This window comes from Scyliorhinus canicula, chromosome 29 (genome assembly GCF_902713615.1).
Source record: "Scyliorhinus canicula chromosome 29, sScyCan1.1, whole genome shotgun sequence".
In the NCBI taxonomy this organism is placed as follows: Eukaryota; Metazoa; Chordata; class Chondrichthyes; order Carcharhiniformes; family Scyliorhinidae; genus Scyliorhinus; species Scyliorhinus canicula.
In genome coordinates, this window is record NC_052174.1 from 3,169,906 (window position 1) to 3,185,173 (window position 15,268).

The 15,268-nt window shown below is 45.5% G+C and overlaps 1 protein-coding gene across 1 annotated transcript in view; it reads right to left on the reverse strand.

Annotated features, from left to right (window-relative positions):
• The window catches only part of LOC119958280 (deleted in malignant brain tumors 1 protein-like), a 135,843-nt gene extending 126,350 nt beyond the window's left edge, over positions 1–9,493 (reverse strand). Inside the window, exons 1-2 of the mRNA XM_038786712.1 lie at positions 9,353–9,493; positions 3,378–3,413 (exon numbers count right to left, since the gene is read on the reverse strand). Coding sequence (XP_038642640.1) covers positions 3,378–3,413; positions 9,353–9,401 — 85 coding nt within the window. The 5' untranslated portion in view covers positions 9,402–9,493. The remainder of the gene's footprint in view (positions 1–3,377; positions 3,414–9,352) is intronic.
• Between the last annotated feature and the right edge of the window lie 5,775 nt (positions 9,494–15,268).

Sequence of the window (15,268 nt, forward strand, 5' to 3'; positions counted from 1 at the left end):
TGGAGTGTGAATATGAGAATGAGAGTCTGAGAATGTGAGAGTGGGAGTGTGGGTGGCAGTTTGTGTGAGTGCCAGAGAGACAGAGTGACAGAGTAAGTGTGAGAGCGTGTGCATGTGAGAGTGTGCATGAAAGTGAGTGTGAGTAATATTGTGTGAGTCAGAGAGTGAGAGTGAGGTTGTGTGAGCGTGAACCTTGGAAGTGAGATTGTAAGAGTGTGAGAATCAAACTATGATTGCGTGAGGGTGAGACTCGGACTTGCAGTCAAACTGTAAGCGTGTGAGAGTGAGAGTATGAAAGTGGGAGTATGAGAGTCAGACTGTGGGAGTGTGAGACAATGAGAGTGAGAATGTTAGAGAGTCAGAATGAGAGATTGATAATGACTGAGTCAAAGCGCAGGAGTGGGAATGTGAGGGTCAGACAGTGACCGTCTGAGTGTGAGAGTCAGTGTTTGAGTGTGAGTGTGAGAATGTGAGAGTGTGAGATTTTGTGACAGTTTGAGGGTAAACTAAGAGTCAGACTGTGAGGGGCAGCACGGTAGCCCAGTGAGTCAGCACTGCTTTCTCACGGCGCCAAGGTCTCAGGTTCGATCCAATCTCTATGTCACTGTCCATGTGGAATTTGCACATTCACCCCGCCACAACCCAAAGATGTGCAGGGTAGATGTATTGGCCTGGTCAGTTACCCCTTCATTGGAAAAAGAATAATTGGGTACGCTGAATTTATAAAACAAAAAGATTCAGACTGTGAGAGTCTGCGAATCTGAGGGTGAAAATGGGAGTGATTGTGAGAATCGGAGTGTGAGAGTCTGTGAAAGTCACAGTGAGATGTGAGTGAAGGTATGAGAATAAGTGTGAGAGTCAATATTTGATGATATGAGAATGGTATGTGACAGAGCGAGTGAGAATCTGAGAGCTAAATTCAGACTGAGAGTCAGACCATGAGAGTCTACATTAACGTGTGAGTGGAGCCGGAGCGAGGCGACTCTCTGCAGGCTCTCCCCAACAGATCCCCTGTTAACTTTATTTATACTCGTTCTAACCTTTTAAAAATTAATTCTAGAGCTAACATTATTACTAACCTCTCTCTTTTATCTTACCCTCTTATGGACTGACCTCATTAACACTACACCCATGTCGGCTTCATCCGATGCCAATGCTTATGTAGTACATTGTATATATTGTGTTGCCCTATTATGTATTCTCATGTATTTTCTTGAATTCTGTTTAATTCCCTTTTCTTCCCATGTACTGAATGGTCTTTTGAGCTGCTTGCAGAAAAATACTTTTCACTGTACCTCGGTACACGTGACAATAAACAAATCCAATCCAATCCAAGTGCCAAGAGTGAGTGTGAACGTCAGAATGTCACAATCAGACTGAGAGTGTGAGACAGATCTTGAGTCAGGCCGAGAGTCTGTTAGTTTGTGGGAGTGTGGGAGGCAGATTGTGAAAGTGAGTGTGAAAGTGTGAGAGGGAGGCAAGCTGTGGATAAGGTCTGAGAGGGTGAGAGTGAAGGGTTTGACAGTTGAGAGTGAATAAGTGAAGTTAAAAGTGAGAGAGTCAGATTGTGCAAGTGCGAGACGCGCAAACACCGCTCAGACAGTCACCTAAGGCCGGCAGTTGAACCCGGGCCTCTAACATTGAGAAGTAGCAGAGCTAACCACTGTGCCACCGTGCCATGCAGGGAAGAGGCGATGGTAATTGTTATAAAAGCGGTTTGATATTTCTCCCAGAGTTCTGGAGGTGCTTAAAGTTAAACATTCATAATTCACCCCTAAAGCATACGGACACACATATCAAATCGATAGCCATTCACGGGTACTAACTCTTGTCCCGGCTTCTTCAAGACCCTGCAGGATCTTGGTGAGGCTGCACATGCGATAGATTGTGCAATTGCGGTCTCCTTATTCGTCGCAGGATGTTCTTGATGCAGACGGAATGCAGCAAAGATTTCCTGGACAGATTCCTGGGATGGCGGCAATGACGTGTGAGGGGAGATTTAGTCGGTTAGGATTGTATTTTCTGGAGTTCAGAAGAATGACGTGGGGGCGGAATCTGATACAAAAATATAAAATTCGAAGCGCGCTGGCCAGGGTAGATGCAAGAAGAATGGTCGCGATGGTGGGGGTGCCGAGAGACAGGGGCTACAGTCTGAGGACACGGAGTAGATGGTCCAGGAAAACATAAGGTAAAATATCTTCACCCGGAGAGGTGTCGGCCTGTGGAATTCGCTACCACATGAAGCTGGCCAAAATATTGCATGTTTTGAAGAAGGAGTCACATATGGGACTGTGGACGAATAGTGATGAAGGTTATGGGGAGAGTTGAGATTAGCCTATTGTGTTCGATGATGATCACAATAAATAGTGGAGCAGGATTGAACATGGAAATATAGAAAATTGGAGCAAGAGGCGGCCATTCGGCCCTGAAAGCCTGCTCCGCAATCCATTGTGATCACGGCCGACCATCCAATCAAAGAACAGAGCACCTCAACCTTCTTCGTTACAGTGAGAACAAAAAAATTTATTCAACCTCTTCTCATAGTTAATGCCCTCCATCGCAGGCAACATCCTTGTAAATCTCTTTTGCACCCTCTCTTTATGCATCCACATCCTTCTGGTAGTGTGGGGACCAGAATTGAACAGTCCAGGTGTGGCCAAACTAAGGTTCAATACAGCTGCAACATGACTTGCCAATTTTTATACTCAATGCCCCGGCCAATGAAGGCAAGCATGCCGTCTGCCTTCTTGAATACCTTCTCCACCTATGTTACCCCTTTCAGTGACCTGTGGACCTGTGCACCAAGATCTCTCTGACTGTCCATACTCTGTATATTCCCTACCTATATTAGACTTTCCAAAATGCATAACGTCACATTTGTCCGGAAAAAACTCCATCTGCCGCCTCTCGAACCAAGTCTCCAGACGGTCCAAATCCTGCTGTGTCCTCTGACAATTCTCATCGCTATCTGCAATTCCACCTGAAGCCTAATCTCGCTTTCCCGTTATATTGTTTTTCTCCCATCATCCTAAGTACTATATCTAAGTACTTCTTGAAACATACAGGGCGGTTCTCTCAGTTGGCGAGATCCTCGATTTAGCCTGCAGCGCATTCACTTCCGCGGATTTACAGACGGCGTGGAAGTGCCCACAATGGTGAACCCCATTGGCCGGCTGGAGGGACGGCGGATCGCTCCGCCATCCCCCTGGCCCTTCTATTTTCACTGTTCAAATCGAAACATGTGAGTGAAAACAAAGCCGAGATATGAGTTACATAAGTGAGTTTGGCTCTTTCTTATTGACGGTTTTCCTTTAAAAATATAACGTTAGTATCAACTTTCCTTTTAAGCAACGTTATGATTATAATATAATACTGACCTTGGGAGCAAACCTCACGCTGGACACCCAGAGACACTGAAAAAAGAAACAACAACATTAGATCTTCTGCCAGCAGTCTGCCGAAGAAAGGAAATGCGTTTGATTGTACCTCCCAATAACGTGCATTTGCTTTGCGCCTTTAACTAGAAATCGATGGTGTGAAGGTGGTTAGGAGTGGGGGTGGTTTGGATGGAAAGCATCGATCTAAGTTGCGCATAGTCCACGAGTCAACTGCTCGAGCGCTGATCAGAATATAAACAAGGGTGTGGAAGTGCCTGTAATAAATAGTCATGGCGGATCTATAAGTGGACATAGATTCGTGCTGCTCAGATAGAGGCCTTTCGGTACATCGTATGCCTGTGACCGTCCTTAGGCCTTTCACACCAATCTACTGCCGTTTCCTATAACCTGGTCCATACCTTTGTAAGTTGTGGCGTTTCCACTGCTCACGTAAATGATTCTTAAATTTTCTAATAGAGAGGTTGAACAATATTTGCTTCATTCGTGCTTGAACGAGAGGACAGAATGTATGGAAGCTCGTTCTGTCGTTGTGTCGTCGGAAAATGTCCTTGTAACCGGGCATGGTGTCTCGAGAATGGGAAGGTGGGTACGGATTAAGGAGAAAAAAATCGTGCAATGTGCCTCTGGGTATTTTTGATTATAATTGGCTTCACCTGAACCAGAGGGGTACCAATATCCTGGGGGGGAGATTTGCTAGTGCTCTTCGGGGGGGTTTAAACTAATTCAGCAGGGGGATGGGAACCTAAATCGTAGTCCCAGTGTACAGGATGTTGAGAGTAGTGAGGTCAGGGATAGGGTTAAAAGTTCGAAAGAGGGCACCGGCAAGCAGGACGCTGGTTTGAAGTGTGTCTACTTCAACGCCAGGAGCATCCGGAATAAGGTGGGTGAGCTGCCAGCATGGGTTGGAACCTGGGATCTCGATGTTGTGGCGATTTCGGAGACATGGGAAGAGCAGGGACAGGAATGGTTGTTGCAGGTTCCAGGATTTAGATGTTTATGTAAGAACAGAGAAGATGGAAAAAGAGGGGGGGGGGGGTGGCATTGTTAATCAAGGAAAGTATTACGGCGGTAGATAGGACGCTTGAGGACTCGTCTACTGAGGTAGTATGGGCCGAGGTTAGGAACAGTAGAGGATAGGTCACCCTGTTGGGAGTTGTCTATAGACCTCCGAATAGTTCCAGAGATGTAGAGGAAAGGATTGCAAAGATGATTCTTGACAGGCGCGAGAGTAACAGGGTAGTTGTTATGGGGGACTTTAACTTTCCAAATATTAACTGGAAATACTATAGTTCGAGTACTATAGATGGGTCAGTTTTTGTGCAGTGTGTGCAGGAGGGTTTTCTGACACAGTATGTAGACAGGCCAACAAGGGGCGAGGCCACATTGGATTTGGTACTGGGGAATGAACCCGGCCAGGTGTTAGATTTAGATGTAGGTGAGCACTTTGGTGATAGTGATCACAACTCGGTTATGTTTACTTTAGCAATGGGCAGGGATAGGTATATAACGCAAGGCAAGAATTATAGCTGGGGGGGGAAGGCAATTATGATGCTATTCTGCAAGATTTAGGATGTATAGGATGGGGAAGGAAACTGCAGGGGATGGGTACAATCGAAATGTGGAGCTCTTTCATGGAACAGCTACTGCGTGTCCTTGATAAGTATGTACCTGTCAGGTAGGGAGGAAGTTGTCGAGCAAGGGAACAGTAGTTTACTAAGGAAGTTGAAGCACTTGTCAAGACGAAGAAGAAGGCTTATGTTAGGATGAGACATGAAGGCTCAGTTAGGGCACTTGAGAGTTTCAAGTTAGCCAGGAAGGACCTAAAGGGAGAGTGAAGAAGAGCGAGGAGAGGACACGAAAAGTCGTTGGCGGATAGGATCAAGGAAAACACTAAGGCTTTCTATAGGTATATCAGGAACAAAAGAATGACTAGAGTAAGATTAGGGCCAATCAAGGATAGTAGTGGAAAGTTGAGTGTGGAATCAGAGGAGATAGGGGAAGCGTTAAATGGATATTTTTCGTCAGTGTTTACACTGGAGAAAGACAATGTTGTCGAGGAGAACACTCAGGTTCAGTCGACCAGGCTAGATGGAATTGAGGTTCAAAAGGAGGAGGTGTTAGCAATTTTGGAAAATGTCAAAATAGATAAGTCCCCTGGGCCAGATGGGATTTATCCTAGGATTCTCTGGGAAGCCAGGGAGGAGATTGCAGAGCCTTTGTCCTTGATCTTTATGTCGTCTTCGTCGACAGGAATAGTGCCGGAAGACTGGGGGATAGCAAATGTTGTCCCCTTGTTCAAGAAGGGGAGTAGAGACAACCCTGGTAATTATAGACCTGTGAGCCTTACTTCGGTTGTGGGTAAAATGTTGGAAAATGTTACAAGAGATAGGTTTATAATCATCTTGAAAAGAACAAGTTGATTAGCGATAGTCAACACGGTTTTGTGAAGGGTACGTCATGCCTCACAAACCTTATTGAGTTTTTTGAGAAGGTGACCAAACAGGTGGATGAGGGTAAAGCTGTTGCTGTGGTGTATATGGATTTCACTAAGGCGTTTGATAAGGTTCCCCACGGTAGGCTATTGCGGAAAATAAGGAAGTATGGAATTGAAGGCGATTTAGCGGTTTGGATCAGTAATTGGCTATCTGAAAGAAGACAGAGCGTGGTGGTTGATGGCAAATGTTCATCCTGGAGTTCAGTTACTAGTGGTGTACCGCAAGGATCTGCTTTGGGGCCACTGCTGTTTGTCATTTTTATAAATGACCTGGAAGAGGGTGTAGAAGGATGGGTTAGCAAATTTGCAGATGACACGAAGGTCGGTGGAGTTGTGGATAGTGCTGAAGGATGTTATAGGATACAGTGGGACATAGATAAGCTTCAGAGCTGGGCTGAGAGGTGGTAGATGGAGTTTAATGCGGTAAAATGTGAGGTGGTTCACTTTGGAAGGAGTAACAGGAATGCAGAGTACTGGGCTAATGGCAAGATTCTTGGTAGTGTAGATGAACAGAGATCTCGGCATCCAGGTACATAAATCCCTGAAAGTTGCCACCCAGGTTAATAGGGCTGTTAAGAAGGCTTATTGTGTGCTAGCCTTTTTAAGCAGGGGGATTGAGTTTCGGAACCACAAGGTCATGCTGCAGCTGTACATAACTCTGGTACGGCCGCACCTGGAGTACTGCGTGCAGTTCTGGTCACCACATTATAGGAAGGATGTGGAAGCTTTGGAAATGGTTCAGAGGAGATTTACTAGGATGTCGCCTGGTATGGAGGGAAGGTCTTACGAGGAAAGGCTCAGGGAATTGAGTTTGTTTTCGTTAGAGAGGAGAAGGCTGAGGGGTGATTTAATAGAGACATATAAGATAGTCAGAGGGTTAGATAGGGTGGACAGTGAGACTCTTTTTCCTCGGATGGTGATGACCAACACGAGGGGACATAGCTTTAAATTGAGGGGTGATAGATATAGGACAGATGTCAGAGGCAGTTTCTTTACTCAGAGAGTAGGGGTGTGGAACGCCCTGCCTGCAACAGTAGTAGACTCGCCAACTTTAAGGGCATTTAAGTGGTCACTGGATAGACATATGGATGAAAATGGAATAGTGTAGGTCAGATAGGCTTCAGATGGTTTCACAGGTCGGCGCAACATCAAGGGCCGAAGGGCCCGTACTGCGCTGTAGTGTTCTATAATGTGATGGTGTTGCTATCGTGTTTGGAATAGTTTTAATTACATCTGATTCTGGGGTTTCAAACGAAAGCAGTGTTGCACGAGATTATCTGGCCTCTCCACAGTGAGCTTCTCGACAGCGGCACGTGGAACATCGTTTTGCGAACGACGCGATCGTCGTGCCCGCCGCTGTCAATGGGACTTAGCCTTGATTTGAGACCACGCCGCTGGGAAACACCCGAATTCTCTGCCGTCGCAGTGATATGCTTCTCGGCAGGAGGTGGCAATGCGGCGTGCGCCACGGACAGGATATTCTCTTCCCTGCTGCCGCACCTGTCACTGGGATCGCCGACAGAATACGCCCCCATTCCGTCGGGAAACCCGCTAGCGGGTGCCCTGCGATCAAGGGAATAGCAAAGGCTGGAGAATTTTTGGCCCTTATTCCAACTGCCTGTTAAGAAGCCCTAAGGATGCAGTCACCCATTTAGAAAACATTGATGGGATGTGGGCTCTGCTGGACATGCCACAATTTATTGTCCTCCCCGCTGATTATCCCTGAGAAGGTATAGGCGGAGTGCCTCGCTAACGCATGTAAGAGTCAACTACACTGCTGAGAGTGTTGAGCCACACGTAGGCCGGACCAGGTGAGGGCAACAGATTCCCCTTCCTCGATGATATTAGTGAACCAGGCGGAATTTTCTTCCATAATGACTATGTGACCAATGTTCCATCATAATCATAAGACTTTGATTCGGTATTTAAAAAAACAATATTATTATCTTATTTTTTCCTTAATTTAATTTATTTTCTACAACCTTGTCCATTGGGATTCGAACCTATTCCCCACAGGATGACTATAGAGCTACAGAGACCTACAACAGTAAAAGAGCATCCCCTTTGGCCCATTGTATCTGCACCACCTCAATGACAATACTGCATACAGCACTACCTTCCCTATGTTACACAACCTTTTCTGCAAACCCCGACTTCTCTGTCCCAACTCCCTGTAATAGAGGGCTCCCATTGGCTTCCTTTCAGACGTTGGATTTTGAAAATCAGTGGATTTTTCAATTATTAACAAGAATGCATTCACCATCTCTTTTAAAATCCAGGGTGCCACATTGTTCAGCCAAGGGTAATTGTCAGCGAATTTGGTTTCTTCGCATTAATGTATTTCGTAGTTTTCCTCATTCATGATGGATTCCTAATTCTCCTCATTTGTTTTAGCTTTTGTTTATTCCATTCACATTGCTGATACTTGAAATTGTATTTTAATTTCCTCATATTCTGGAAATACAATATCTTGTTCCCTGTGAACGTTATGGTCCTCGTTTGTTGCATCATGAAATCCTCCCAGACGCCACTCTTAAGACTTCTTTTTTACGTTTCGGGAAACGACAATGCCCTGCGTTTGATATTAGAAAAAATAAGGAGTCTTTCATTAAAGACTGAGTAGAGGAGAATTAAATTCTCTCAGAGAATCCGCAGTCTCTGGAACTCTCTTCCTGGAGACAGAGTTTTTGATCTATTTATTTAAAGCGGAGCTGGATAATTTCTGGATTAATGAGCGCGAGTAGGAGGGAGGGGGTTGGGGAGGTGGTTATCGGTTGGCCGGCAGGAACATGAGGTCGAGGTGACAATAAGGTGACATGATCTTATCGAATGGGGAGCAGGCTGGGGAGTCCGGTTATCTCCACTGCTCCGAATGCGCATGTTTGTGAATATGTCTGTGTTTGAAACTATCGTAAACTCCACTTGCTAGCTGCAGTTGGCCATTTTATTTGGCCGGGGGTGTCGTGATTCTTCACATAATGTATATTTGTTTCGAATTGTAACTGTAGACTTCTAATTGTTGCGGACCCCGTTGAAGTTCAATGCAAGGCTATTCCAATACCAAGAAGGGTAATGTGGTTCTGAGTGACGTATGGGTTTAATTTCGTATGTGTGAGTAAAATATGCGAAAGATAGACCAACAGTCCATTGTTCATGTGTTAAGTTAATAAAGATGTTCATTAACTTAGAAGAAACATATAACAAATGTTCCAACAAATAACCTAAATAATTGAATAAAACGGAAAACTAATGAATGAATATTTCGTAACTTGTTTCAGAAAGCTGCTCTCATCAGTTTCCTCGTTTACCCAATTTTTCATTTTACTTCATCCCACTTTTACTTTTCATCTTGATTTTACTCAATTGAAGAATCTTCTTTCTGCCACGGTATGTTGGCACAATGCTAGCCCACGTATGCTGTTGCTTCTGCAATCAAACATAGCTCACAGGCAACACTTACTGTGACAGGATATGCCTGAGAATATCGTCGTTGCCGCTGGCGCGTTCATCCAGTCCAGCTGATGGCGAATTCTCTGTTTCGCTGGCAGCGCACTCGTGCCTGCAGATTTCCCGACGGCGAGGATGCGCCACACCAGAAAACAGGTGCAGCGGGACGGATAATCACGCCTCCTGCATCTCAGGTTTAACCCTAATAGCTGTTTAATCGTCAGTTTCTGATTGTGAGAGAGGGTTCCAAACATCTTGCACAATTTGCGTGAAGAAATTCTTTCCAACTTCCCTCTGAATGGTCTGGCGCTAATGTTTAGATAATCTCTCCAGTTTTAGAATCTCCAAACAGTGGAAACGGTTTATCTTTATTTACCCTGTCATTCCCTTTTATTTCTTGAAGGCATCGACCACAACACCCCTTGACCTTCTAAACTCAAGCCAAAACGGGAAAATGTACATAATCTCTTTCTGTAAAATAACCACCTGTAATCCAGGAAATATTCTTGTAAATCTACGTTACACTACCTCCAAGATCGACATGTCCTTCCTAAGGTGTGGTTCCCAGAACTGCTCACAGTGACTCCAAGTGGGGTCCATCCAGGCGTTGTTTGTATCTGCAGCTATGTCTTTATATTTTATTCTCCAGATACCATTAGTGGTTTAGATTATTTTCTGCAACTGTTCGTGCCACCTAAGGAGCTATTCATCTCAATCCTCAAGTCGCTCTGGACATCCACTGTCTCTAACCTCTTACCATTTACAAAGTTCCTTACTCTATCTTTTTTTGGTCCCAAAAAGGATAGATAACCTCACGCTTATATACATTGAATTCCGGCTGCCAAAATGTGTCCATTCGCCGAGACTGTCGACATCACCTTGCTGTCATCCTGCCTGTGTATAATGGCACATTGTACCATTGAAAATGTACATATGCAATAACATGAGTCCTGCCTTACACAATTAAGTACATTTATAGCAAGCTGCAGCCCACTCAACATCGCGTAAGTGTCGACTTATCAAAGTTTAGGCCTAATTAAATTTAGTAAAATAGTGGGGAAATTCGTAAGTCACTCACCAATCGCTACAAACATGTAACACGGATTCATATTCGCCTGACGTTGGCTCCATCAATTTCTGAAATGCTAAACCTCCCTGAATTTACTGTTTATCATGGTGATCAGCAATGCTGAAAGGGGAACTTCTGGCCGTAAACCACTTCAGAAATGAAGAAGCACATGACATGTGAACGAGTGTTAACTTTCAATATTGTGAAAGACTTTCAGTTTTGTCAGGAATAAATAACTTGGAACCACGAATTATGTATCCGTCATTCTGAGGAATGCAGTTGGCACCTCTCCATCTTTGTATACTCTGTACTTAATTACTACCTGATCACATCATAATCTATATTCATATCTATGCCCGTGCAATATAACATAATCTTTGAAAGCCGAAGGGTATGGGACGGATTTAGGAGGAAGTTAAGGGAAATAGTCTCACCCAGCGCGGGTGTGGGAACCGGGAATACACTGCCTGCAAGGGTGGGAGAGGTGTGACGGTGTTACAGTGGTTGGCACTGCTGCCTGACAGTGCCAGGGACCCGGGTTCACAGTGATCATGGGTGGCTGTCTGTGTGGAGTTTGCACTGAGTCTCCATGTCTGCCTGGGCTTACTCTGGGTGCTGCGGTTTCCTCCCAAATGTCAAAAGATGTGCCTGACAGGTGGATTAGCCATGGCAAATTGCGTCCACGTGTACAATGGTTTGCTGAGGTTGTCGGGATGGGCCTAGCATGTGAACCTAGGTAGAGTGCTCGTTCGCAAATTCGGTGTAGATTCTAGGGGCCGAATGGCCTCCATATGCATTGTACGTATTCTATGAATCCTTTAATTATTGTGTGGGAAAGAGAAATACCACAACAGCGAGCCCTTTTAAAGTTGCATGCACACCCGGACCAGGGCTTCCGATGGAGCCGGGCTGGGACATTATTGTTGTTTCCCCTAGTGGCGCTTTATTTTTTTGTGTCAGAATAAAGCTGTTGCGCTGCCTTCTCAACGTATCCTGAATTATGACAGTAAGTCATGCAAAATTAATGTATGCTCTCAAACTCATTGCATCGAAATCAACATCGATAAATCCAAATGCAAAAGCTGCTCTGCTGGTTAATCTCTGTCAACATTTCCAATCGATTAGAAACAATATAATTCGCTGGAGGAGAACCATTGATCCGTCGAGCTCGTCCACTATTTAACTAGATCATGACTTGATCTGGTCATGGTTTTACCGTATCTCCCTCTCTTTCAACCCCTTTCTCCGTCTTTAATACTTGTTCTGAAAGCTTGTGCAGTGCGCGGTTAATTCTAGCCCCACGTGCCCTGCAATCACAACACAAGTGAATTAGACAATAATTGTGAGAATACCCAATGACTTTGGCCTGTGGCTGCACAATAATTACATTCAACCGATTTTTAAGTTTTAAACACATCTGTTGTTTAATTGGAATAAGAACTGTGATTAAATATGCAGCAAATACAAATATGGCTAATTGTTCACGAATTCCTGACTCCCCACTTTAACCAGCTCCACTTTATCCACAGACAAGATAGACAAACACAGATGGGGTGTAAATGGGTAAAAGTTATCATCCAAAGTGTGAAGAAGTATTTTTGACATACTTCCTTCACATCATGCTTGTACGCGAAAGTCTCTGTTTGCAGCCTGTAAAGGCCTGCTCTGTGGATTCATTCCTTCAGTATCTCTGCAACGTCAAAAGTAGAGCAAGTCACAGCGTTTCACACAGAGAGAAGCAAATTCTGATCTTTGGTTGCAGCCTATACTGATTTTCCTTTCGATAGATTTATTCGGGTACCCTGTTGATTCAAGCACAGAACTCATCGAAATTCTGGCGATAAACGCGAAGTAATGACATTTGGATATTCACTCGAGAGTCCACCGGAAACACATTAAGATACTGGAAACACAGTCCGCTGGGAGAGGATTCAATCACCACCCGTTACCCGGAAGGAACGGTAATTTGGGCAAATTCACTGGCCATCAGCCAATCAGTAAAACCGAGGCGAAGCCCAGATCTCTCTGGTTGGACACGAAAATTGATCTATCGATCAACCATGGATTCAAAATTATAGCGGCAAATTAAAATAAATGTAAATTGAACGAATTAAACAGGAAGGCACCGTGTACACTTGACACCAAGGCCGAAAATAAATCTATGTAACTCAACATTGAATGTTCTTGTTGATCCATGGCCTTATGTGGCAGAGCATGTCGCATTTCAGTGATCGTGGGCGAGTAATCATTTCTTCTCATCTCTGACTCCATTTATTCTTAATCTGTGCCCCTACCCAGTTCTTGCCACAACAAAGCAAAACACCCACATCCACCCGATGTAATCCCCTCAAGGTCCTACATACCTCATGAAGGTCACCCATCCCATTCTTCAAAACTTCAGTGGCTACAGGTGCAAACTGTTCAAGGTTTCATCATGAGACAGGAACCGAATAAATGAAATAAAACAAGGAATGGTGTATTTGGTTAACTTGTACTCAGATTGCTGCAGCACCAGATCTTTTCCTCCAACGATTCTCCAGTCTCCGGCAGAGATTCCCTCGAACTATTTGGCCGCAGAATGTCTACCTCAAAGCCACATTGCAGAAAGAGGACAACGCCTTGTGAGAAATCTGTGAACCGGAGATCGGCTGCTGTGGCCTGAATAGGCTTGGTAAACAGAGGACCGAATCCTGCCGAGGTGAGAGGCGAGCATGGCGAACGTCAGGGATGTGCTTTCGGGAGTGAAGACTTCGCTGGGTGCATAACTGTGTGTTTCTGGCCTAATGAAGACTTTGCATAAATCCTGATGTGGGTCGAACTTTGCCAAGGATGAGACTCCACGTTTGTAATCTGACTATTGATGTTAAATCCGCCCGGACGTATCCGGCCATTTTCTGCTGGCAGCGATCTCTGGCCTCGCCGGGAGTTTCCTCGTGCCCTGGGGTGGCTTCATTGGGACATCCCAACAATGGAGAATCCCGCTACCAGCAACCTACACGGCCGAATTCCAATGATTATCACACCGGACAAGTCATTATCTAATTGAATGGCGGAGTAGAATCCTTGGTCCGAGTGGCATACTTCTGCTCCCATGTCTTATTGTCAAATGACATCAGAGAATCATAGAATTTACAGTGCAGAAGGAGGCTACTCGGCCCATCGAGCCTGCACCGGCTACTGGAAAGAGCACCCCACCCAAGCCCACATCCCCACCCCATCCCCACAACCCAGAACACCCACCCAACACTAAGGTCAATCTTGGACACTAAGTGGTGCAGGCACGGTAGCATTGTGGATAGATCAATTGCATCACAGCTCCAGGGTCCCAGATTCAATTCCAGCTGGGGTCACTGTCTGTGCGGAGTCTGCACATCCTCCCCGTGTGTGCGTGGGTTTCCTCTGGGTGCTCCGGTTTCCTCCCACAGTTCAAAGATGTGCACCTTAGGTGGATTGGCCATGATAAATTGCCCTTAGTGTCCAAAATTGCTCTTAGTGTTGTGTGAGGTTACTGGGTTATTTGGATAGGGTGGAGGTGTTGAGCCTGGGTAGGGTACTCTTTCCAAGAGCCGATGCAGACTCGATGGGCCCTTAGTGTTAGGTGGGATAACTCGATTATGGGGAAGGGTGGAGGTGTTGACCTTAGGTAGGGCGCTCTTTCCAAGAGCCAGTGCAGACTCGATTGGCCGAATGGTCTCCTTCTGCACTGTACATTCTATGATAATCTATAATAATCGTGGTACTACAATCGTGACACTTGGACACTATAATCGTGAAGGCCATTGGTCTAAAAAACGCAGCAAAACGATATGATGTTAACCAGCATCAGCAACTTCAGATGGAAGGTGCATTGATTTCACAAACGGCAGTACATAGAGAAACACAGAGACTGGGAAGAAGAGGATGCCATTCCGACCGTGTAGTTTCCTCTACCATTCATTAGGATCATGGTTGATCATCGAACTCAATGACGTGTTACTGCCTCTCACCTCCCACCATCCCCTATAGCCTTTGATGCCCTACGCCAATGCTATATCAAAGGTCCTCACACTAATACACTGGGGAACACTGCATCCTCATAACGTAAGGGACCCGGTTTTGACTCTGGCCTGGGTGACCATCCATGTCGTTTCCACGTTCTCCCCGTATCTGCGTGAGTTTTCTCTGGACGTTCTGGTCCCCCCCCCCCCCCATAGTCCAAAGTTGTCCAGGGAAGGCAGATTGGCTATGCTACAATGTCCCTTAGTGTCCATGGCTACGGTGTTAGCGGGATAGGGTGGTTTTGCTGGCCGAGGCAGGGAGCTCTTTCAGACGATCGGTGGAGGCGCGATGGGTTGAATGGCCTCCTTCTGCACTATAGGGATTCAATACTAACTCCTTCTCCAAAACATACAATCATGTGAATTCTCCGGCCTTCGGGATGTTCTGTTCCCGCCAACAATGCACCCACGCCACTGTTTTTCCTGGTGGCGTGCAGTGGCTGGCATGGGGGATTCCATTGGCCTGAGGTGGGAATACAGGTCCCTCCTGCCAGTGACAGAGCGCTCCAAGAAACACGCGGCTGGAGTGCTGGAAAATTAATCCCGATATGTTTCTTTAAGAACAGAGAAGATGGTAAAAGAGAGGGGTGGGGGGTGGGGGGGGTGGTGTGGCATTGTTAATCAAGGAAAGTATTTCGGCGGTAGAAATGACTTTTGAGGACTCGTCAACTGAGGTAGTATGGGCCGAGGTTAGGAACAGGAGAGTTGGGAGCTGTCTATAGACCTCCGAATAGTTCCAGAGATGTAGAGGAAAGGATTGCAAAGATGATTCTCGACAGCAGCGACAGTAACAGGGTAGTTGTTGTGGCGGACTTTAACTTTC